At 42.3% G+C, this 26,265-nt stretch overlaps 1 protein-coding gene across 2 annotated transcripts; it reads right to left on the reverse strand.

Annotated features, from left to right (window-relative positions):
• On the reverse strand, positions 1–24,860 carry fez1 (fasciculation and elongation protein zeta 1 (zygin I)). Of its 2 annotated transcripts, none has more exons than XM_045692184.2 (10): positions 24,532–24,860; positions 18,621–19,001; positions 13,844–13,895; positions 12,595–12,681; positions 9,343–9,511; positions 3,555–3,880; positions 2,481–2,561; positions 2,285–2,360; positions 1,917–1,982; positions 1–1,006 (listed from the first exon to the last, which is right to left on the reverse strand). In XM_045692184.2, exons 2-10 carry the CDS (start codon positions 18,956–18,958, stop codon positions 990–992), a joined length of 1,212 nt encoding a protein of 403 aa, XP_045548140.1. In that variant the 5' UTR covers positions 18,959–19,001; positions 24,532–24,860; the 3' UTR covers positions 1–989.
• Positions 24,861–26,265: the final 1,405 nt, after the last annotated feature.

The following is a 26,265-nucleotide window of genomic DNA, read 5'->3' on the forward strand; positions in this document are numbered from 1 at the left end:
TTTTAGGGTAGCATGTTTATTTGAACTTGCGATTAGCAATGTAGTATTCTCCTACGTGGCTCACAGGAATTCATAAATAAGTAGGCCTATACCGTATTCAAATGAGCCCATGTCATCAGTGACAATGAAAACTCAATGATAAAACTCCATGTGACAGAATGGGGTGACACATACTCTGATTATTCATTAAATAAAAGTATAAAATAAACAAAACAACAGTACATGATGGCCTATATGAAATATAAGATCACAGTAAAAAGAAATTATCAAAAGTCTGAAGAGCACTGAATATTCAAACATTATTGGTTGAAATAACAAAAACATTCAAATATACTGCACCCGTAATATTAAGCTACAGTACTAGCATGGCAGAAAAGGTAAATGGCTTTTTTATTCAAATTTGTTAAGTTTACAGGTTATTGTCCTCGAATAATGAGAGAAATGTTCAGTCCAGATTTCCTACATTTAAGTTGAACCCATCAATCCTCAATAATCTGTACAAGGTGACATATGGGTAGACAGACAAAATGGCATAAGAACCAAACCCCTTTTAGGCCTGAGGTACAGTGAAGTAAAACATAGCCATGTGAATATCTGATATCAAATAATCTCTGTAAAAAATAGAAAATAAAACTAAAAACGAATCCCTGTATAACTGTGTGGTCAGTATTAGCTTATCATGCTCTGAAAAGAGATCAGTAAGTCAGTTCTTCAACGGGGGTACAGTGGCCCCATACACTAGTATTCAGGCGGCTGCCATTTTGGCTCTGGACGGATCTTAGTGTGCAGGAAGGACAAGGTGAGCTCAGCAAAAGGCAGTAGTTTTATTACATGAGTTAGGTACAATGATTTAGATGGTAATGATCCATGGCTGATTATGAAACAGGGGGGAGCTCATGCAGCTTGGACTGGAGGAGGGGTGGAGGGTTACCAGATTGGAGAGCCCTCTCCGAAGTCTCCGTCAGAGAGCAGCCCATGGCTTGAATTCTTTAAGTAGGACACAGCACTGGAGAAGAAAAATAGATTGATAATTAGGAATACTTCAATCATCGTTATAATAATTATCATCATAATGTCATCGCCTAGTCTTCGTCAACTGTGCTAATCAAATTAGCTAAAAAACATTATAATGAGCCTTTTTTTTCTTACAGGCACATTTCAAATTAAATAAGTTCAGACAGGAAATTCACATTAATCTAACCATTTATTAGAAAATAGAAGACAACCCATTACCATTATAATAAACTACAGGCAGTGAGAGAGATATTCCAATGCCCCTGATGGTAACAAAACCAAACGGGTGGAGGCTGGGGTGGTGGTAGGCTAGCAGAAAACAGACAACGCATGGCAGGTGGCAACAATAGTTGCAGCAGCAACATTAAGCAGCAAAGACATGCCAAGCATACAGCTTAGCTTGGTCCTTTGGTATAGCATGGCACAGGAAATGCCAGGGTAGTGGGTTTGATTCCTGGGACCACTCATACGTAAAATGTATCCATGCTTGACTAAGTCACTTTGGATAAAAGCGGCTGCTAAAAATGGCATATATTTATATTATTATAGTGGAGCCGCAATGCAGCAGCAGATGATGTGTGTGCAGATCTGGTCAATTTAAATAGCCATATTAGGGTAGGACGTGTTGTTTGAATCCAATTGGTGCAATCTCAGCTGATTCTATGAAACATTCGATATGCAAACACTTGAGTTTCCCATCGGAACAGGCTTCACTTAACTATTATAGCAGTGGAATAGCCCCTTTAGGTACCATGTATCAGACTAGTAAGTGGATACTGTACTTTCCACTTTTGTTATCTTTACTTGGATAATATAATTGTATTCAATTAGTTATTCCCTTACACTTGGAGTAATACATATGTAATGTTAAGTGTTTCTAAACCTAATCAAGCATTAGTTACCTTTTAATATGTAGTCAGTTAGCAGTGTAGGCACCTTCTCACTGTCCTCCTTCATGGCGTAAAGAACTGTGGGGAGAAAATCAAAACAAGGCGGTTCTTAGCACTGAGTGTAGTACTGGGCATTGGCACATTTCTGAGCTATGCTACTTGTATAGCTGTTATGTGGGACAGAGACTAATCAAATTGAAAATGATGTTTGTGCCGGGCTAACTGAGCAAAACAACATTTTGAGGGTCAATTTGTGTGTCTATCCAATGAAAATGTAAACGGAGTTGAACATTTGGGGATGTGGTTGTATGATCAGCTAACCCAAACTAGGAAAACGACCCATTAGCTTAGCATTCAATTACATTATCCCGCCTACTTACTATTGGTGATCATCTGAAGGTCGTCCACAGTTGGAGGAGTTGCTTTCTTCTCATATGGAATTACCGTGTTTAGATACTGAACAACGAAGACAAAGAGAGACAGTTAGGGAAGCGACGTAGCAGTGTTGAATCATTGTAGAGTTAACACATTGAACATACTTGGTGGCTAGGAGCTGTAAATGCTTAAGTGTCTCACCTGTTTGTCCGTCCCTGTGCTGCCAAATGTCTGTCTGATGCCCGTCTGCAGGATGTTGGAGAGGCCCTCCATGCTGAAACGCTGGAACACAGACAATCACCAGCTGTGAGTGACAACGACCCTCTGTCACCACAACACAGTAACACTTTCTATGAGACAGCTGTCTTGTGATGCATTCTAAATGCAGTTATCAGTTATCTATGCATTTATAAAGCTTATGAGGAGCTTTTATGAATATAGTATGCATAATAGTGTGTTTTATAATGCATGTAACCTAACAGCATTTATAAAGGCTGTTAATTTAAAAGGAGCCGTTATGAATGCTTGTGACATTACAATCAGACATTACCACGTCAATTGTATATAGACTGGTTGTACATCATGATCAGGGCTACAGTAATTGACTCCATTCCTACATTGTCATTACTAAACAGATAAAACAACCATGGTATTGGACAGGTAAACACAAGCGTGTCCTTTGCTATGAGTAAAGAGGGGCTGTTAAGTGTTGTTAATTTGTTCCTGGATATGGACAGGCTGGTCTATGCTTTTACTGTATAAGAACCTATGGCCAATTCCTCTGTGAGTACTCTGTTGGTTTTTCTTCCCGTAAGTGCAGTTTATAATAACAAAAAAAATTATTGTGCAGTTAGTTAGGGCCTAATGGCCTCTATGTCCATTATCCATGACGATGTGTGAGGCAGAGAGAGGGAAAGAGCGCTGTCTGGCTTGGAAATGCATCCGTATGGACATTAACACACACACACACTCATGCTTGTGTGTGTGTGTGTGTGTGTGTGTGTGTGTGTGTGTGTGTGTGTGTGTGTGTGTGTGTGTGTGTGTGTGTGTGTGTGTGTGTGTGTGTGTGTGTGTGTGTGTGTGTGTGTGTGTGTGTGTGTGTGTGTGTGTGTGTGTGTGTGTGTGTGTGTGTGTGTGTGTGTGTGTGTGTGACAGACAGACAGACAGACAGACAGACAGACACACACACACACACCACCATCAGCCTATACACTAATACCATTTCCCATACAAACATACCCCCCCGCTCATGTATCTCCCTCCCTCAGTGCTTACCTTCATAGGCATAGAGGCGGGCTTGGAGTCCGTCGGGGCATTGGTTGTAGTAGTAGTACCACCAACCACGGTCGTGGTTACCGCGTTACCCTGCAGACTCAGGCCCTTATCGCTCCGGCGCCGGCGCTTGCCCGTGTCCCGTTGCTCCTTCTGGCGGTTCTGCACATCCATGAGGGCCGTGATGAACGTGTTCTTCACCTCCTTCTCAAACTCCAGCTCGTCACGGCGCGCCAGCTGGGTGACCAGCTCCTCGGAGTACTCCATGATGGCCGACTCCACCCGGCACAGCAGCTCCACCAGGGCTGAGCTGGGCATCAGACTTAGGCCTGGAGAGAGAGAGGCATGGTCTGGTATGGAGCTACTATAGCTTTGCCTGGAGCCCAGATCTGTTTGTCCTGTATAGCCAACTCCTACAGTCGTTGTCACTAACAGATCTGGGACCAGGCTAACTGTACATAGAGGTGAACCGAGATTCAATATTCATAATATTATATACTGTACAAGGGATATCAAATTGCTTCCCTCGAGGGCCAAAGCATTGCTGGTTATCATTATTATCAGGGATTGACTCAGACCTGGCGCATCAGGACGAAGTGAACTCTCTGGCCAAACAATGACAAACTTCAAGGTAAAAAATAAAACCTGGTCCCGTATTCATAAAGCAGGAGTGCTGGAGTGCTGATAGGAGTAGGAGTGCTGATTTAAGATCAGAAAGATCAGAAATCACAGTTTTCTTTTCAATCACTTTGGTGCTATTTTCACAAGTACTGTATGTGGTGATTTTTCTAAACTCTTAGTACAATTCTCCGAACTGGTAACACTTGTAAGTCTTATATTCAAAACCTTTAATTGTGCATTCATTTGGTTTGGAGACATCTTTCACCACACAACCATTGATCAAAAATATATGTTTACTGTGAAACAGCAAGCGAAAATCGATTTAATCACCAAAACATAATGAGAGTATTTTCTGCATGAACAGTAGTTATAAAAAAACAACTGTTAAACCAATAGCAAAAAAAATGCAAGATACAGGTTTCAAAACTTTGAATGTTGTATGATACAGTACTGTAAATTACAGTACATAACATTGTTTTCACATTAGGCAATACACCTGCACTACCCATCAAAATTTACTGAAACTCACATTTCCATAATCTGTATCCCATGTGTGATTAAAGTTGGAATTATTGAAGAAATATTCCACAATCATTGATGCAAAAAATACATGTATTGTTCAGATATAATTACACTGTAGGTGTACTGTAATCAAATGAAATGAATGAAAGAAAGAAACAATGTTTAGCAGGAACTAGTTTGCATCAAGCCTGTCTTGAACAGTTGGTAAGTTCTCATCGACATCACAGCAAAGGTCTTCATTGTTCATGCACCTGGGGAAAAAACATTTGGCATGACAAATCCAAGGCTGACATAGGTCTGGATTGATGTCATTGCATGCCTCATTTATAGCCTGAAGGAGGATGGTACACTCATGGTGATACAATCATACACCTTTGACTTGTATTTTCATAATGTATTGTATTTTACAGTATTGTATTGTACTTATGTATTGTAGTGGTCCTTTGTGGCTTAGTTAGTAAGAGCATGGCACTAGCAACACCAGAGTTATGGGTTCTATTCCCATGTATATTAAATGGCATATATTACGATATTACAGTACTGTATTGGCCAATGCAATTTTTGTAAAGGAGTGTGAAAATCCCCCATTAAAAAGACCCCAGCAGCTTCATCTTTTTAGCTATTTAGGGGATGCATTTGTTACATACAGTACATCTCTAAAACTTACTGTAAAGTCAAATCAAAATTATAGTACATTACAGTATATCAAGTTTTATACTTTACAAACATACATGTTCATTATGTAGTTCTCTGCAGTAGACCTGTAGTAGACAAACCAGTTTAAAACCTATAGGTTTACTAAACGGTTAAGTTGTTATCAATTAAGTAAGAGTAAAATGTATTTTAACAAATGAGAAGACAATTATGTCAAAAATAATGTGAGCACTGTATTGTGAAAAGCAATAACTTCATATGAACATGAGCCATGTGAAACATGTATTTCTAGATAAAACAATGATTAAGTTTGGTGAAAAAGTGACTTTATGATTGTGTATGTTGTACTTAGTTAATTAAACATATGCTTAGAGTTTTGAAACAACTGCCTTTTTGATTATCGGTTTTGAGTTTTGTACTAAGCGTTGTGAAAATATACCATAGTGCATTCGGAAACTATTCAGACCCCTTCACTTTTTCCACATTTTGTCTTATTCTAAAATGGATTAAATAAAAAAAATGTATCATCAATCTACACACAAATACCCCATAATGACCATAGACATTTTTTCACATATATTAAAAAAGCATAAATACCTTATTTACAAAAGTATTCAGACCCTTTGCTATGAGACTCGAAATTGAGCTCAGGTGCATCCTGTTTCCATACGATCATCCTGGAGATGTTTCTACAACTTAGAGTCCACCTGTGGTAAATTCAAATGATTGGACATGATTTGGAAAGGTGCACACCTATCGATATAAGGTCCCACAGTTGACAGTGCATTTCAAAACAAAAACCAAGCTATGAGGTTGAAGGAATTGTCCTTGGACCTCCGAGGCAGAATTGTGTCGAGGCACAGATCTTGGGAAGGGTACCAAAACATATCTGCAGCATTGAATGTCCGCAAGAACACAGTGGCCTTCATCATTCTTAAATGGAAGAAGTTTGGAACCACCAAGACTCTTCCTAGACCTGGCCGCCTGGCCAAACTGAGCAATCGGGGAGAAGGGCCTTGGTCAGGGAGGTGACCAAGAACCCGATGGTCACTCTGACAGATCTTCAGAGCTCCTCTGTGGAGATGGGAGAACCTTCCAGAAAGCCAACCATCTCTGCAGCACTCCACCAATCAGGCCTTTATGGTAGTGGCCAGACGGAAGCCACTCCTTAGTAAAAGGCAGGCCGCTTGGAGATTGCCAAAAAGCACCTAAAGGACTCTCAGACCATGAGAAACAAGAGTTTCCGGTCTGATGAAACCAAGATTGAACTCTTTGGCCTGAATGCCAAGCATCACGTCTGGAGGAAACCTGGCACTGCTCATCACCTGGCCAATACCATCCCTACGGTGAGCATGTTGGTGGCAGCGTCATGCTGTTGGGATGTTTATCAGTGGCAGGGACTGGGAGACTTGTCAGGATCGAGGGAAAGATGAACGAAGCAAAGTGCAGAGAGATCCTTGATGAAAACCTGCTCCAGAGCGCTCAGGACCTCAGACTGGGGTGAACAGGACAACGACCCTAAGCACACAGCCAAGACAACGTAAGAGTGGATTCAGGACAAGTCTCTGAATGTCCTTGAGTGGCCCAGTCACAGCCCGGACTTGAACCCGATCGAACATCTCTGGAGAGACCTGAAAATAGGTGTGCAGCAACGATCCCCATCCAACCTGAAAGAGTTTGAGTGGATCTGCAGAGAAGAATTGGAGAAACTCCCCAAATACAGGTGTGCCAAGCTTGTAGCATCATACCCAAGAAGACTAAAGGCTGTAATCGCTGCCAAAGCCTTCCCTGTGGCTCAGTTGGTAGAGCATGGTGTTTGCAACGCCAGCATGGTGTGTGCATCACCAGGGTTGTGGGTTCGATTCCCACGGGGGGCCAGTACAAAAAAAAAATGCATGAAATGTATGCACTCACTACTGTAAGTCGCTCTGGATAAGAGCGTCTGCTAAATGACTAAAATGTGCTTCAACAAAGTACTGAGTAAAGGGTCTGAATACGTATGTAATATTTCTGTTTTTTTATTTTTATAAATTTGCACAAATTTATAAAAACCTGTTTTTGCTTTGTCATTATGGGGTATTGTGTGTAGATTTTTTAAAATCAATTTTAGAATAACACTGTAACGTAGCACAATGTGGAAAAAAGTGAAGGCGTCTGAATACTTTCCGAATGCACAGTACTTGGTGAATTATTTTTGAATTTTTTTAAAGGCAATATGGATCCTAGATCATCACTCCTTCTTTGAGATACTTTATGAATATTGGCCAAGTACCACTTCAGGCCTCAAGGGGCAGGAATTAAATAGTCCTGCTGTATACAGTACATACAATATAGGGATAGATGACATAAGTGGGATGATATCACTTGTACATCATCCATTTACATTTTTCATTACCTTGATATTAAATTCTGAGTAGAGTTACTAGCCTTTGACTGTTTCTGTGACTGTAAATGCTGTCTAATATTACTTATATTTTTGGAAGTAAACCGACTTTGCGTAAAACATATTTAAGATGACACACCCAATTCCAAATACAAAGAAATACTCAAACACATGCAGTGCATCTACACACAGACATATGGATTCACAGACATATACCCAAATGTGCTTCCATAAACACACACACACACTAAGCAGGAAACGTGTCTCTCATGCAGGGGAGCCACATGGTCACACCATATGTCTTTCCACAGGGAACCATATTGAGTGCGTGCCTTGGCCCTCTGAAACGATGAGACTCATATAAAAAAAATGCCTGCTGCAGCTTTATCCAGTTATTTATCCTTTTTGCATTACATTCACCATAGAAGCTGAAGACTGATGAAATATCCAGATGTTTACTCAGGTAAACTGACAACACTTCCATATTGTCTGATCTATGACCCCTCACACAATCAAAGTCCTACAAGCAGTGCAATAGCCTGCTGAGCTAAGAGCCTTGGCGTGACCCTGGACAACACCCTGTCGTTCTCCACCAACATCAAGGCGGTGACCCGATCCTGTAGGTTCATGCTCTACAACATTCGCAGAGTACGACCCTGCCTCACACAGGAAGCGGCGCAGGTCCTAATCCAGGCACTTGTCATCTCCCGTCTGGATTACTGCAACTCGCTGTTGGCTGGGCTCCCTGCCTGTGCCATTAAACCCCTACAACTCATCCAGAACGCCGCAGCCCGTCTGGTGTTCAACCTTCCCAAGTTCTCTCACGTCACCCCGCTCCTCCGCTCTCTCCACCGGCTTCCAGTCGAAGCTCGCATCCGCTACAAGACCATGGTGCTTGCCTACGGAGCTGTGAGGGGAACGGCACCTCCGTACCTTCAGGCTCTGATCAGGCCCTACACCCAAACAAGGGCACTCCGTTCATCCACCACTGGCCTGCTCGCCTCCCTACCTCTGAGGAAGCACAGTTCCCGCGCAGCCCAGTCAAAACTGTTCGCTGCTCTGGCACCCCAATGGTGGAACAAGCTCCCTCACGACGCCAGGACAGCGGAGTCAATCACCACCTTCCGGAGACACCTGAAACCCCACCTCTTCAAGGAATACCTGGGATAGGATAAAGTAATCCTTCTAACCCCCCCCTTAAAAGATTTAGATGCACTATTGTAAAGTGGCTGTTCCACTGGATATTATAGGTGAATGCACCAATTTGTAAGTCGCTCTGGATAAGAGCGTCTGCTAAATGACTAAAATGTAAAATGTAACTCAAACAAGTTTACATATGTCTCTTGCAAGGTTATTTATTTCACAATCAATGCTCATAGAGCCAGCTCTGCTATATGAGCACATACTTAACCACTATGAGATCAAAGGTCACTTTATTTGTACACAGTATTGTATGGACAGGAAATTGATTTTGGGAAAAGGTGTCTCCAATGACAATGTTAATTGGATGTTGAATTGCTTAAATTGGCACTCGCTTCTGTTTATCCAACTCCTTGGTTTATGTGACTTGGTGTTTAACCCTTCAGGCAACATTAGTTTCTGTACACTTACCTTCATAGGAGGGCATGTTGTTATTGGAGGCCTGGGACAGCTGTCTAATCTCCTCCAGAAGGGATGGGCTGGACTTGGATGAGGAGTGTCCACTCTCTTCCTCGTCCTCCTCCTCGGTCTCACCAGGGTCCGGAGAGTTCTCCATCATCTCAACTATCTCCTCAATGACCTTGGAGAGAGAGTGATCGAGGAAGGGATTGAGGGAAGGTAGATGAATACATACACTTTCACAAATAGCACTTAAAGAATCTATGCATCACCAAAAGGTAAACATTCATGGTCTTCAGGCATTCATTATTCATGTGCAGTAGTCCATGAGGTAATGCAGAATGGAGCTACTTGACATACACTACATGACCAAAAGTATGTGGACACCTGCTAGTCAAACATCTAATTCCAAAATCATTCGCATTAATATGGATTTGGACCCCTTTTGCTGCTATAACAGCCTCTACTCTTCTGGGAAGGCTTTCCACTAGATGTTGGAACATTGCTACGGTTATTTGCTTCGATTCAGACACAATAGCATTAGTGAGGTCGGGCACTGATGTTGGGAGATTACACCTGGTTCGCAGTCGGTGTTTCAATTTATCCCAAAGGTGTTTGATGGGGTTGAGGTCAGGGCTCTGCACAGGCCAGTCAAGTTCTTCCATATCGATCTTGACAAACCATTTCTGTATCAACCTCGCATTGTGCACAGGGGCATTGTCATGCTGAAACAGGAAAGGGCCTTCCCCAAACTGTTGCCACAAAATTGGAAGCACAGAATCGTCTAGAATGTCATTGAATGGTGTAGCATTAAGACTTCCCTTCACTGGAACTAAGGGGCCTAGCCCGAACCATGAAAAACAACCACAGACCATTATTCCTTCTCCACCAAACTTTACAGTTGGCACTATGCATTGGGGCAGGTAGCGTTCTTCTGGTATCCGCCAAACCCAGATTCGTCCGTCAGACTGCCAGATGTTGAAGCATGACTCATCAATCCAGAGAACGTGTTTCCACTGCACCAGAGTCCAATGGCAGTGAGATTTACACCACTCCAGCCAACGCTTGGCATTGCGCATGTTAATTTTAGGTTTGTGTGTGGCTGCTCGGCCATGGAAACTAATTTCTTGAAGCTCCCGGCGAAAAGTTATTGTGCTGACGTTGCTTCCAGAGGCAGGTTGGAACTCAGTAATGAGTGTTGCAATAGAGGACAGACATTTTTTACGCGCTACACGCTTCAGCACTCCCGTGGTCCCGTTCAGTGGTCCCGTTCTGTGAGCTTGTGTGGCCTACCACTTCGCGGCTGAACCATTGTTGCTCCTAGATGTTTCCACTTCACAATAACAGCACTTACAGTTGACCAGGGCAGTTCTAGCAGAGCAGAAATTTGACGAACTGACTTGTTGGAAAGGTGGCATCCTATGACGGTGCCACGTTGAAAGTCACTCAGCTCTTCAGTAAAGCCATTCTACTGCCAATGTTTGTCTATGGAGATTGCATGGCTGTGTGCTCGATTTGTCAGCAACGGGTGTGGCTGAAATAGCCGAATCCACTAATTTGAAGGGGTGTCCACGTACTTTTGAATATATAGAGTATAGTCTTGCAATACTTTTCGCCTTGGCTTTTTTAACCACTGTTATTATATGGGGCTTTAATGTATTCTGCTTTCGTATATATTTTTTTAACTGTCTAAATAAGCTAGGAATATACATACAGTCCCTTCAGAAAGTATTCATATCCCTTGACTTATTCCACATTTTGTTGTGTTACAGCCTGAATTCAACATTGATTAAATATATGTTTTCTCTCACCCATCTACACACAATACACCGTAATGAAAACAATGTTTTTTAGAAATGTAAGCAAATTTATTGAAAATGAAATATGGAAATATCTCATTTACGTAAGTATTCACACACCTGAGTCAATACATATTAGAATCACCTTTAGCAGTGATTACATCTGTGAGTCTTTCTGGGGAAGTCTCTAAGAGATTTGCACACCTGGATTGTACCATAGTTTCACATTTACTATTTAAATAATTCTTTAAGGTCTGTCAAGTTGATTGTTGATCATTGCTAGACAGCCATTTTCAAATCTTGCCATAGAATTCCAAACCGATTTATGTCAAAACTGTAACTAGGCTACTCAGGAACATTCAATGTTGTCTTGGTAAGCATATCCAGTGTAGATTTGGCATTGTGTTTTAGGTTATTGTCCTGCTGAAAGGTGAATTTGCAGCCAGTGTCTGTTGGAAAGCAGACTGAACCAGGTTTTCCTCTAGGATTTTGCCTATGCTTAGCTCTATTCTGTTTCTTTTTAGCCCCCCAAAAAATGAAGATGACAAGCGTACCCCTAACATGAAGCAGCCACCACCATGCTTGAAAATATGAAGAGTGGTACTCAGTGATGTGTTGTGTTAGATTTGCCCCAAACATAACGCTTTGTACTCAGGACATAAATGTAATTTCTTTGCCATATTTTTGCAGTTTTACTTTAGTGCCTTATTGCAAACCAGGATGCATGTTTTGGAATATTTGTATTCTGTACAGGCTTCCTTCTTTTCACTCTGTCATTTAGGTTAGTATTGTGGAGTAACTACAATGTTGTTGATTCATCCTCAGTTTTCTCCTATCACAGCCATTAAACTCTAACTGTTTTAAAGTCACCATTGGCCTCATGGTGAAATCCCTGAGTGGTTTCCTTCCTCTCTGGCAACTGAGTTAGGCCTGTATCTTTGCAGTGACTGGGTGTATTGATACACCATCCAAAATGTAATTAATAACTTCACCATGCTCAAAGGGATATTCAATGTCTGCTTTTTGTTATTTTACCCATCTACCAATAGGTGTCCTCCTTTGCGAGGCATTGTAAAACCTCCCTGGTCTTTGTGGTTAAATCTGTGTTTGAAATTCACTGCTCAGCTGAGAGACCTTACAGATATTTGTATGTGTGGGGTACAGAGATGAAGTAGTCATTCAAAAATAATGTTAAACACTATTAATGCACACAGAGCGAGTCCATGAAACGTATGTGACTAGTTAAGCAGATTTTTACAATATAGTGTTTAATTTTTTATACATTTATAATAATTTGTTAAAAACAATATTCCACTTGAACATTATGGGATATTGTGTGAAGGCCAGACTGTAACACAACAAAATGTGAAAAAAGTCAAGGGGTGCCAATACTTTCTGAAGGCACTGTAACTGGAAGTACTACCAAGTTGTTTGTATAACAGAAAGTACGTGTGTCTTTAGTCACCTGATCAGCAGTGATAAGAGGCTCCTCACTTAGGCAATTGGCATTGTCGTTCTTCTCGTTCATCTCCTCCTCCTCTTTTTCATGAATCTGGAGAATGCGAGAGAGAACGAATGAAACCATGGAAACCCCTTCAGCCACATTAGTGGAATCTTAACTTCTTAGTATTAGAAATAGAAACCATGGAAACAAGGTTTACCCCCACTGGTGTTAGCGTTAGCATCTTAGCATTCAAAAAATAAGATTACAGAAAAGCCATTCACCCATTTTGAATTTAGCTTTAGCATATTAGCACTGGCGTTTGGGGAGCTAATGAACATTCCCCAAATTTGACCTCATCATTCCCTTCTCTGCTCTTCATCTGAAAATACCATTTAAGCCCCTCGAGTATGGAAGCCATCTTGAAAGTGTTTGGGTTGTGCTTAGTCGCATTCAAATTGCCATAATTCTATCTATTGACTGTTTATTTTCTACTTCCCTCTAAAAAAAATATTGCTTTTGATGCTCATTGTTCTTATGCCATTGGCCTCAACCAAGTTAATCCCGGCAAGGATATCAATCAGCAATAAACTAAACCGGGGGCATAGAAGACTAAATGCTGATGGACTGCTTTTTCACTGTCTGTAGAGTCTCTTATAGCTTCTGCTGGAGACTGTGTGTCTGCGTATTGGCCCTGACCCAGCCCTGAGCCTTGGCCCTGACTCTTTGAGTGCCTGCAGTTGCACGTGAGAGCAGATTAGGGGAGGAGAGGGCGAAAGGGTGTAGGAGGAGGAGGGTGGTTGACTGATACTGAGTAGCAGGCAGTCAAGGCAGCTCAGCCTTGATTTTTGGTGTCAGGTCAGGTGACGTCAGCGCCACAACCACAAGGCATGAATGACATCCAGCCAGCCAGCCAGTCAGCCAGCCAGCACACTCTAGCTAGCATTCTTTCTAAGACGTTGCTCAGTTACAGCACGTCCTCCCACATTGCCTCCCTACAGAACACACTAGTCAGTCATACATGAAAGAGGTGAGGTTTTGAGCAGAAAAGACCATTCCTTGCACTAGAATCCAATTGATAATACAAATCTGAAATCCAATTGTTCTGAAATCCATTCAAATAAGCCTAAAAGTCTTAAAGAAAAATGCAATTCCAAGATAGCCTTTCAAACTCTTGTCTCAAAATGTTTCAGGTCTTTCCAGGTGAGAAGGGAGAGAAAGATGATTCTTCCCATGACCTTAAATTATAATGAAGTATATTAGAAAGTATTACCTCCTGATCGGAGAGGTTGCCGTTGAATCCCTCTGAGTTGGGGTCGTCCCAGCTGGAGACAGAGGAAGGGACGTAGTTATCCGTCAGAGCATCCCACACACTGAAACATGGACAACACAAACACACATTCAGTCACTGCAACACAACAGAAGTACACAGTAAAAATGCAACAAACAAAAAAAAACAGATGCAAACACACAACCACCAACATTGTAACAGGTCATCTCATACACTGCAACACAAGACAAACACACAGCCACCAACGCTGGAATGATCAGGACATTCACAACAAAGCACAATACACTATCAGTCCTCAAGGCTGAAACTATTTGGAAATAGGCTTTTTGTTTGGCACAGCAGCCTAATCCCAAATCCAGTGCCGGTTTGTGATTTAAAGAATTGAGGAGGAGGATGGATTACATAAGAGGACCATCCTTCTCTTCCTCTCTAGATGACCCTCCTCTACCCAAGTCATATTTGATAGAAATGATCAATTGTATATCTGCAGCCATTTCCTTCTATTAGTGTTCCTTTGACCATTTGCAGACAGTGAATTCAGAGGAGGAGATGTTCACATGACATAATTGTGCTTTGTTCCCAATTCTGTCCCTCAACTTGCCAACATAATAAATAACACCAAAATGCACATCATAATCCTCCGTATTGCACTCCAGGCTGCAATGCACACTGTCAACTAACAATTAAAGACAAGCCCACAGTTTACAAATTTTTTAAAGGTGTCCAATGTGAAGAAGTATAGATAAAAACAGCCCCTTACAGCATTGTGCAGGTCCTCCTCGAACTATAAGCACCTCGGTCCAATCAAGGCTGCAGCATTGTGAAAATGACCAGAGTAGAACTCTCCCTTTGTTTCCGCTTTCTTTGTTTTCCACCCAGCTTGGCATGGCACCCACACCCTACCCTCCTCTTAGTGGCACTGCCCAGCCATGCGCCAAACAGGAAACAAGCAGCCATTCATCGGGACTCATGACCTCACAGGTCATGCCTGTTGTGTTGTCCACACACACACACACACACACACACACACACACACACACACACACACACACACACACACACACACACACACACACACACACACACACACACACACACACACACACACACACACACACACACACACACACACACACACACACACACACACACACACACACACACACACACCTCTCCATCTGCCAAACAGGAACTAACTGGTACAGCACCGTCCCATATATTTTGCAAACCTTTAGTTAATCTGGAACTTAGATTTAACCAATCATTCCACCAACTGTGTCGCATAACATAAAGGATCTATCAAGCTTACAACAGATAAATGTGTCCATGTTCCTTGCGTCACTACATGGATAGTGATGGGGGAACCAATTTCAAAACATTCAAATCAGAAACATCATAAGATGCGGTTTCTAACTCTGTGGTGTACTGTAGAATAGATAAGCAAAACATCATTCAGGTACACCCACATGCTAACAATAGCATCCCAAACATGCATCTTTGTATGCCATTGTAATATTATATCATAATGATTTCTGAATATGAATCAATAGGCATAGCCAAGGTCACATACAACAAAGCTATTCTTAGCAAGAGGGTTTATTTCCACCCAATGTGAGACTGTCTGCGTTTTCTCTTCAGAGGCTGTTGGCAAATGGGAGTTCTGGTTGCCTGCTGGTAGAGGCAGTAGACAGACCAACAGAGGAACAAGAGAGTACAAAAATACATTGAATAATTCAAGGCCTATCCCGACTGTGGACTGCTGGGTTGCGTTGTGGATTTTGCTGGTGGGCGATTTGGTCACTGTGAGGTAGGCTGAGTAACAGCTTCACCGTTGGTCATCATAGGATCTGAGAGTTGGGTCATGAGATATGCAGTGGTATTGTTTGAGCAATGTTAAATAATGACATACAGTGAGCTCCGAAGGTATTGGTGACACACTGGATTTGAAATGACACAAAGACTATGAGGTTGAGGTGCAGACTCTCCACTTTAATTTGAGGGTATTTTCATCCATATTGGTTGAACCCTTTAGAAATTACAGCACTGTTTGTACATAGTCTTCCCATTTTAGGCGACCAAAGGTATTGGGAGAAATTCACTTATATGTGTATTAAAGTAGTCAAAAGTTAAGTATTTGGTTCCATATTCTTAGCACGCAATGACTGCATCACGTATGTGACTCTATAAAACTTGATAATAAATAATTTTGTGTCCCATACAAATTAATGGTAAATAATGTATTGTGTAATTTGGAATAATTTTTATTGTAAATAAGAATAACATATGTTCCTAAACACTTCTACATTCATGTGAATTCTACCATGATTATGGATAGTCCTGAATGAATTGTGAATAATGATGAGTGAGAAAGTTAGACACTCATATATCATACCCCCACAAAAAATGATAACCTCCTCTATTACTGTAATGGTGAGAGATTTGTGCGTCTAACTTTCTCAATGGAAATCCAATTTATCAACCCATGGAGGTCTGGATTTGGAGTCACACTCAAAATTAAAGTACAGGCTGATCCACCTTTGATGTAATGTCCTTAAAACAAGTCAAAATGAGGCTCAGTAGTGTGTGTGGCCTCCACGTGCCTGTATGACCTCCCTACAACGCCTGGGCATGCTCCTGATGAGGTGGCGGATGGTCTCCTGAGGGATCTCCTCCCAGACCTGGACTAAAGCATCCGCCAACTCCTGGACAGTCTGTGGTGCAACGTGGCGTTGGTGGATGGAGCGAGACATGATGTCCCAGATGTGCTCAATTGGATTCAGGTCTGGGGAACGGGCGGGCCAGTCCATAGCATCAATGCCTTCCTCTTGCAGGAACTGCTGACACACTCCAGCCACATGAGGTCTAGCATTGTCTTGCATTAGGAGGAACCCAGGGCCAACCGCACCAGCATATGGTCTCACAAGGGGTCTGAGGATCTCATCTCGGTACCTAATGGCAGTCAGGCTACCTCTGGCGAGCACATGGAGGGCTGTGCGGCCCCCCAAAGAAATGCCACCCCACACCATGACTGACCCACCGCCAAACCGGTCATGCTGGAGGATGTTGCAGGCAGCAGAACGTTCTCCACGGCGTCTCCAGACGCTGTCACGTCTGTCACGTGCTCTGTGTGAACCTGCTTTCATCTGTGAAGAGCACGGGGCACCAGTGGCGAATTTGCCAATCTTGGTGATCTCTGGCAAATGCCAAACGTCCTGCACGGTGTTGGGCTGTAAGCACAACCCCCACCTGTGGACGTCGGGCCCTCATACCACCCTCATGGAGTCTGTTTCAGAACGTTTGAGCAGACACATGGACATTTGTGGCCTGCTGGAGGTCATTTTGCAGGGCTCTGGCAGTGCTTCTCCTGCTCCTCCTTGCACAAAGGCGGAGGTAACGGTCCTGCTGCTGGGTTGTTGCCCTCCTACGGCCTCCTCCACGTCTCCTGATGTACTAGCCTGTCTCCTGGTAGCGCCTCCATGCTCTGGACACTACGCTGACAGACACAGCAAACCTTCTTGCCACAGCTCGCATTGATGTGCCATCCTGGATGAGCTGCACTACCTGAGCCACTTGTGTGGGTTGTAGACTCCGTCTCATGCTACCACTACAGTGAAAGCACCGCCAGCATTCAAAAGTGATCAAAACATCAGCCAGGAAGCATAGGAACTGAGAAGTGGTCTGCGGTCCCCACCTGCAGAACCACTCCTTTATTGGGGGTGTCTTGCTAATTGCCTATAATTTCCACCTGTTGTCTATTCCATTTGCACAACAGCATGTGACATTTATTGTCAATCAGTGTTGCTTCCTAAGTGGACAGTTTGATTTCACAGAAGTGTGATTGACTTGGAGTTACATTGTGTTGTTTAAGTGTTCCCTTTATTTTTTTGAGCAGTGTATTATTTACCACTAATTTCTAGTGGCACAAAATTCTGAAATCTGAAACACAACCAAAACAAACAGCAAATGCATCCAACAAGTTTGTAGAGTGACAACCTTGATGTAATGATTGTGTGCTAGGAATATGGGAACAAATACTAATCTTTTGGCTACTTTAATACACATAAGTGAATTTGTACCATTACTTTTGGTCTCGTAAAATTCGGGGACTATGTACAAAATGTGCTGTAATTTCTAAATGGTTCACCCGATATGGATGAAAATACCCTCAAATTAAGTCTGCACTCTAACCGCATAGTCATTGTATCATTTCAAACCCAAAAGTGTTGTAGTACAGAACCAAAACAACAAAAAATGTGTCACTGTCCCAATACTTTCTGAGCTCACTGTAGTATCAGCCAATGCTCTGTTTAACTGATAGCTGTGATGCCTTGTGGGATTCTATCTGAACTGCTATGAATGCATAGGTGTAGTGTTCATAGCTGCTCGTTTCACACCAAACCCAGAATTTACATGCTCTGATTGCAGTAAATGGTGTGCCTTACGAATGGGACTGTATAGCCACAAAAGTATGCAATTTGAAGACAGAAGAGGAAGACATCATCAGACATGATGTACTACCTAAACAAGCAAGCATTGACTAATGCTTTGCTCAGAAGATTGCTGCAATGGATGTGCCATGTTATCAAAAATAATACAGGGGTGCATTGTACAACCCAAAAGGCAAGCAGCTCAAGAAAAAAATAATCACTCCCCCGTGATACACCATTTGTATCTTTAGCTCGTATCTCAAAAGCACATACTCTTTATGCTGAAGTCAGACTTAAGCTTCAAAAACACAAAGGTGGTGGCCGACACTCACTCCTCATCCTGCAGCCGCTCCTCGTCCTCCTCGGTGTGGGACTGGTTGCGCACAGGGGCCAGGCCCTCCGTCTTGGTGTTGTAGTTGTGGAAACAGACGTTCAGCTTCTCGTCAAACTCATTGACCAGGTCCTCCATGGACTTGAAGCTCATCATCTCCGAGAAGTTCTCCAGTTCGGAGAAGTCCTCGCGGGTGATGGGAGCCAGGGGGGCCATTGGGGCCAGGGGGATGGTGCTGTAGGGGGGTCGGCTGAGGGGCACAGCCCGATCCATGTCCTCTACCCGGCAGGGCCGGAGGTCTTCAAACTCCTCATCCAGGCACACAAGGGGAGCCTCCATGGTGGGTGTTTCCAGTCACAAGTCAACGACAGAGAAAGGAGCCCTAAGAGAGGGAAGGAAGGGAAATGAGAAAACATGGACTTTACAGGGGGCTGCTTTTTTCAATTCACGCCATTAGATCAGGGTTTTGTCATCCATCCCAAAGAGGTACACATTAAACACCAGTGACCCAGAAAAGACAAAGCATGTCTGGGTCCCAGCCCAGGCACCAGTATTTCAGGTCTCAGGAAGGCAGTAGTGATGCTAATTCGGGTATCTGCTACATCAGCACTCGCACATGTGATTAAAAAAAACAAAGGCTTGGTGATTAGTTGAATCAGGTGCTGGGCTAGAGTAAAAATACTTGATTACATGCTAAATTTACACATAATATATTTTTATGGCATCTCAGGTATCTTGAGTAATTTCAGTTTGACATTTATGTGGCAGCAACTCTATAATGGCAAAGTCCCTCCCAAAAAAGAGGAAAGAACCAGTCCCACAGGAAGACAAAATGGTACCAGCAATACTGGTGGGATTTAATTGATGAGGAAAGGGATTCAGGGACAGACAGTCATTATAAAGACAATACTGTGGCCACCCATTATGTTTTCTAACTTGTCTCGACACTCAACAAAAGAAATAGCTTAGCTAGCCCTACATTTTGATAATGTGCTAATTATAGATGTATCTCTGTGGCAAATTCTGTGTCACAACAAAATGGTACTAAGCACCATCAAACTTGGTGAACATTGTTCAAGTCGGACACTTACCAAATTTAGCACAAATCCTAAAAACGTATATATATATACTGTAGCCAGTGGTGGAAAAAGTACCCAATTGTCATACAAAGTAAAGATACCATAATAGAAAATGACTCAAGTAAAAGTGAAAGTCACCCAGTAAAATACTACTTAAGTAAAAGTCTAAAAGTATTTGGTTTAAAATGTACTTAAGTATAAAAAGTAAATGTAATCGCTAAAATATACCTAAGTACCAAATGTAAAAGTACAAGTATAAATAATCTAAAATTCCTTATATTAAGCAAACCAGACAGCATGATTTTATTGTTTTTTAAATGTACGGATAGCCAGGGGCACACTTAAACACTTAGCCATCATTTACAAATGAAGCATTTGTTTAGTGAGTCTGCCAAATCAGAGGCAGTAGGGATGACCAGGGATGTTCTCTTGATAAGTGTGTGAATTAGACAATTTTCCTGTCCTGCTAAGCATACATCCTGAGGCTGCATTTATTGTAGCTAAGGGATTTTAACAAAGCTAACCTGAGAACAAGACTTCCTAAATTCTATCAGTATATCGAATGCGCGACACGAGCTGGTTGCATTCTGGATTCCGTGATGCATACAAAGCCCTCCCGCCCTGCCTTCGTCAAATCTGACCATGACTCCATTTTGTTGCTCCCAGCCTATGGACAGAAACTAAAACAGGAAACGCCCGTGCTTAGGTCTATCCAACGCTGGTCTGACCAATAGGATTCCACGCTTCAAGATTGCTTCGATCAGGTGGACTGGGATATGTTCCGGATAGCCTCAGACAATAATATTGATGTATTCGCTGACTCGGTGAGCGAGTTTATTAGCAAGTGTATTGGAGATGTCGTACTCACTGTGACTATTTAAACCTTTCCTAACCAGAAACCGTGGATTGACGGCAGCATTCGCACAAAGCTGAATGCGCGAACCACCGCTTTTAATCATGGCAAGGCCACTGGGAACATGACCGAATACAAACAGTGCAGCTATTCCCTCCACAAGGCAATCAAACAAGCAAAACGTCAGTATAGAGACAAAGTAGAGTCGCAATTCAACGGCTCAAACACGAGACCTATGTCTACAATCAATCACGGATTACAAAAAGAAAACCTTGTTCCCAGACATTTTAAACAAATTCTTTGCTCGCTTTGAGGACAATACAGTGCCACTGACACGGCCCGCTACCAAAGCCTGCGGGCTCTCCTTCTCCGTAGCCAATGTGAGTAAAACATTTAAACGTGTTAACCCTCACAAGGCTGCCGGCCCAGACGGCATCCCTAGCCGCATTCTCAGAGCATGCACAGACCAGCTGGAAACAACATATCCACCCTGCTGATCCTCAACACTGGGGCCCCACAAGGGTGCGTTCTCAGCCCTCTCCTGTACTCCCTGTTCATCCATGACTGCGTGGCCATGCACACTTCTAACTCAATCATCAAGTTTGCAGACGACATTACAGTGATAGGCTTGATTACCAACAACAACGAGACAGCCTACAGGGAGGAGGTGAGGGCCCTGGGAGTGTGGTGTCAAGAAAATAACCTCTCACTCAACGTCAACAAAACAAAGGAGATGATCGTGGACTTCAGGAAACAGCAGAGGAAGCACCCCCCTATCCACATCAACGGGACAGTAGTGGAGAAGGTGGAAAGTTTTAAGTTCCTCGGCGTACACATCACAGACAAACTGAAATGGTCCACCCACACAGAGAGCGTGGTGAAGAAGGCGCAACAGCGCCTCTTCAACTTCAGGAGGTTAAAGAAATGTGGCTTGTCACCTAAAATACTCACAAACTTTTACAGATGCACAATCGAGAGCATCCTGTCAGGCTATATCACTGTCAGGCTATATCTGTGTTGTTGTATGTGTCGAACTGCTTTGCTTTATCTTAGCCAGGTCGCAGTTGCAAATGAGAACTTGTTCTGAACTAGCCTACCTGGTTAAATAAAGGTGAAATAAAAATAAATTAAATAAAAAACAAACATAGAGAGGCTGCTGCCAACATACAGACTCACATCTCTGGCCACTTTAATAAATTGACTTAATAAAGGTATCACTAGTCACTTTAAATAACGCCACGTTAATAATGTTTACATATCCTACATTACTCATCTCATATGTATATACTGTATTCTATACCATCTACTGCATCTTGCCTATCCCGCACGGCCATCGCTCATCCATATATTTATATGTACATATTCTTATTCATCCCTTTACATTTGTGTGTATAAGGTAGATGTTGTGAATTTGTTAGATTGCTTGTTAGATATTACTGCATTTTCGGAACTAGAAGCACAAGCATTTCGCTACACTCGCATTAATTAACATCTACTAACCATGTGTGTGTGACCAATACAATTTTATTTGATTCAAAATGTATCTAGTACTTTTGGGAGTCAGGGAAAATGTAAGGAGTAAAAAGTACATTATTTTCATTAGGAATGTGATGAAGTAAAAGTTGTCAAAAATATAAGTAGTAAAGTAAAGTACAGATACCCCAAAAAACTACTTAAGTAAAAATACTTTAAACTACTACTTAAGTAATTTACACCACTGACTGTTGCAATAATAAATCAGTCATCCCCAATGGTGAATTACTCTGTATGTAATTCTTGTTCTTAATAACTATTCTGGAAAGTACAGAGTGATCTGTATGAAATTGCCAAGAACTATTGATTCCTGTATATAATGGATTCTTGTAGATAATAGATAATGAAGCAAGAACTGTTGGATAAAAGTTGTGTTTGAGTCCAAGTTCTGACGCAGTGCAATTACAAGAGTGAGGGCTAGATGTACTAACGCTTTTCCTGGATCTTCGCCTGTATCCAGGGAGTGGAGTGGAGAGAAACCAATTTAAAACAAGCTTGTGTAAGCGTCTTCCTCTGTCTCCATCACATTACTCAGCAAAGTGCCGCTTCATCAAAAGCCAGATATTATTCTTCAGCCTCTCCTCTCTCTCTGTTTGTCTCTTATTTCCGTCATACCCGCCCTTATTTTCTGCAGAGAAGCCTCTGGGTTTGTATTCATATAGCATCCCAGAGTATGAGTGCTGATATAGGATCAGTTTGGCCTTTTATATCATAATGAATGAGATTATATGGACAGAGGGGATCTGATCCTCAGCACTCCTCCTCTGAGATGCTTTGTAAAAAATGGGCGCTGATCATGTCTAATTGACATGAAATGCACAGTCCAGGAAATGACTACAAGTCCCACAATCCCTTCCAACAGAGACGACGATGAATCATCCCGTCTCCATTATGTGACTGACAACTGGCATTTGAAAACACACAATGCATGTATGGCAATGTGACATGCGCTCTGGCACATTGCATGTGTATTATTGTTCCTTCAAATTAATTATTAGGCAACTAAAATGAAGTGTCAATGTCATTTTAGTCATGTTGTTAAAGATATTTGCAGCTTTTTATGGCTACATAAGAAGCTTTTAGCCTTTGTTTGTTCCTAGACCATATGCTAATGGACATCTTGCAGGTGGATACAAAGAAAATACTGAAAACAGGAGAACATCCTTTTGTTCTGGTAAACAAGTGAAATCATGACAGCAGGCTGAGAGTGACAATATGGATGTGTGTGTGTGTTTGTGTATGTGAATGTACTGTATGTGCATGAGTGTATGCACTCATGTGTGTGACGTTTGACCTTCACCTTAACCAATGGACCCAGGTGTATGGCTGTGTTACCCTCCCACTGTTTCGCTCCCTGCCAGAGGCCAAAAACACCAAAAACAACCAATCATAGAACCTCATCAGAGGTAATTTAAAGATACACTATGCAGAAATTGCTCCGCCATTTCCTGGTTGCAAAAAATAATAATAGTTTGCCTAATTTCAGTTGATGTAACAAAACAAGCAAGTGTAGTGTAGAGAATCATTGTACAATCTAGACCGCTGTGAAATATTTTTTCCAGAACCAAAAATATTGTATTTTTAGCTGTTTGAAGCTGGTGTACAAAACCGAAAGTAAAAGACGCAAAAACGAAACTTAAGAACAGGATGCATAGAAATAGAGCACATTGAATGAATCTACCACTTCTTAGATTTATAACTCACATTTCTATATGAATTGGGTCAGGTCGCCCAAAAAGTTACAAAGAGGAATAAATGGCTGTCCCCATATTATACTGGAAAAAAATAACTGCCAGCCCACTGACTGGACAACAAATCAATATTTGTTGCTATGCCAAATCTATTGCCATAATTTAATAAAATAAATCAAGCCCATTTTTTATATTGTTGATTTTTTTAAACATATTTGGGTGATTTCAATTAAATTGCAACAGTGATGGGTGGATCATATGGTTGCATTTATCTCAGAACAATACAAACCCATGTCTTTTGCTATTCATATTCATATGGCTGTGTGGCTGCCTACCGAAGCCTCTCCTGGGGTGAACATGAATATGTTTACATCTTTTACCACCATTGGCTTCATGAGAACATCCTTGTCAGTCCCATTGTGGAAGAAGATGGTTTTGGCTAAGATACAGTATAACAAAATTGAAAGCTACTTTATTCCAACATTCATACCGGCATATAATTTACACAGCATCTTTTGCATTGATATAACAAAAATCAATGCGTGTTCGGCAGGCATACTGCTATAATAAAAATGGACACCAAGCACTGACTGTATATGTCATCAGTGCTTCTTAGGGTGAAAAACAGGAGGGGGAGGGAGAGAAGGAGAGGATGAGAGGACGAAGAGATGGAAGACAAGACCATGGTTACATATGAGGGAGGGAGATGGAGGGGGGAGGTGGAGGTAGAGAAGGATAGATAGAACGATAGATTACCTGCAGTAACTGTGCCTCCTGTAATATGGCTTAGAAACAGAGAGACAGTCCCTCCTAGGCAAGGCAGATCTGCAATACGCCACCTTCCTCTGCAAATCCCAACACTGGCCAACCAACAGCAATCACAGTCATTCCAGAGACTGGAGAGAAAAGAAACAGAGAGAAAGAAAGAAAAAAAAAGACAATGGCCGGTGCTGTTCTGTCTGTCCGTTCTCCTCCAGTAGCCCACAGCCCCCTTGCTTATCTCTCTCCGCTGGCAGCAGCTGCACGTTGTTTTCCAAACAATACGCAACCTCAGCCTCAACCTTACTGGAGAGAGAGAGCCTGTGCGTTGCTCGCTCGCTCTCTACAGCCTGCCTGCGGAATCATCATCCCCCTCTCTCCTCCTCCTTCTCCCCCTCTCCCTTTGTCCACACCTCCCTCCTCCAAGGCTCAAACCCTCAATATTAATGAGGAGAAGGGAGAGGCAGCTGCACCCTGTGTGTACTGTAGAGACCATGCAGACTGTCTGCCATGGCTGCATTATTATATTTTCCCGGAACCTGCTACTTATCATTCTATGGGTAGAATTGCAGGGAAGCTAGCTTAATTCAACTGAGCCAGCTAGCACCATGCCTGTGAATATGCTAGGCTGATTAGCATTTTGACAGGGACAGAGTGCTGCTGGTGCGGAAACAAAGCTGAAAGGAGGGGCCCTGAGACTAGGGGTAGTGGTTAGTTTAGTTTGCTTGCTAGCTTGGGAAGGAAGAAGGTTGTAATTGTTGGTCCCACCTCAATGAGAGCGGTAAGCAGAGGGAGTATGGTGAGAATCTGTGATGACGTCAAAGAAACCTGCCCTTTTATTTTTACTGTACCTGTATTTATTGGTGGTCCTGTGAGTGTGTGTGACTGTGAGTGAGAGTGAGAGAGAGAGAGACCGAAAGGCAGTGAAAGATTGAGAGAATGCCAAACAGGCAGCAGTCCACCATGCCAGAAGACAAAGATGGTTGTTGTAGAGGCACTTCTGTCAACTTGGTTTTTGTCACCATGTGAGTTACAGATGGCTTTACACACACTACGTCATACACACACACCAACAGATCCCCACCACCCCGCACACACACTTCCACAATATAAACCCACTCAGCTCCTTGTCAATCCCTGGCCTGTTCCCTGTCCCTAATCCCTGACTGGATTTAATCTGATTCTGTGGTGGAGATGAAATCCCTTTGAAAGCCTCATAGCCGGCATAGGAATTGAACCCGATTTGCTCGTGTTACAGTTTTACACACTATTTTAACACTGTGGTGCACAGAGTGATGCAGACACATATGGCCATGCCATGATCTCTCCTTGGTACATTAGGGCTATACTCTTCTGCTAGCCGCACTAAATGGTTTAGCATATCAGATTAGAGGCAGTCTGTTATGGGGCTAATGCAGTTTGTCTTGTAGATGACTGTTGATGTAATGTTTTGGAGCTGAGTTTCTAAGCCGTAACATCATCACCGTAATTTACCGATCAGAACATGGTTATGGTCACCCAGTGCTTAGATTACACAGTTCCAATGTTCCCCTACCCACTGTGGCAAAGTCATACAAGTGACAATGAGCTTATATTGTGTGACTGACTCAGTGTGCTTATGTAACACAAAAAAAATAAATTTAAACCAACATTTCATGCGCTTTGTTTTTTCACTGATCTAAACTGGGGGTGTATTTACTAGGAACCAAACTGAAATTAACAGGCCGAAAC

The sequence above is a fragment of the Salmo salar genome, chromosome 13 (assembly GCF_965601325.2).
Source record: "Salmo salar chromosome 13, fSalSal1, whole genome shotgun sequence".
Lineage (NCBI taxonomy): Eukaryota > Metazoa > Chordata > Actinopteri > Salmoniformes > Salmonidae > Salmo > Salmo salar.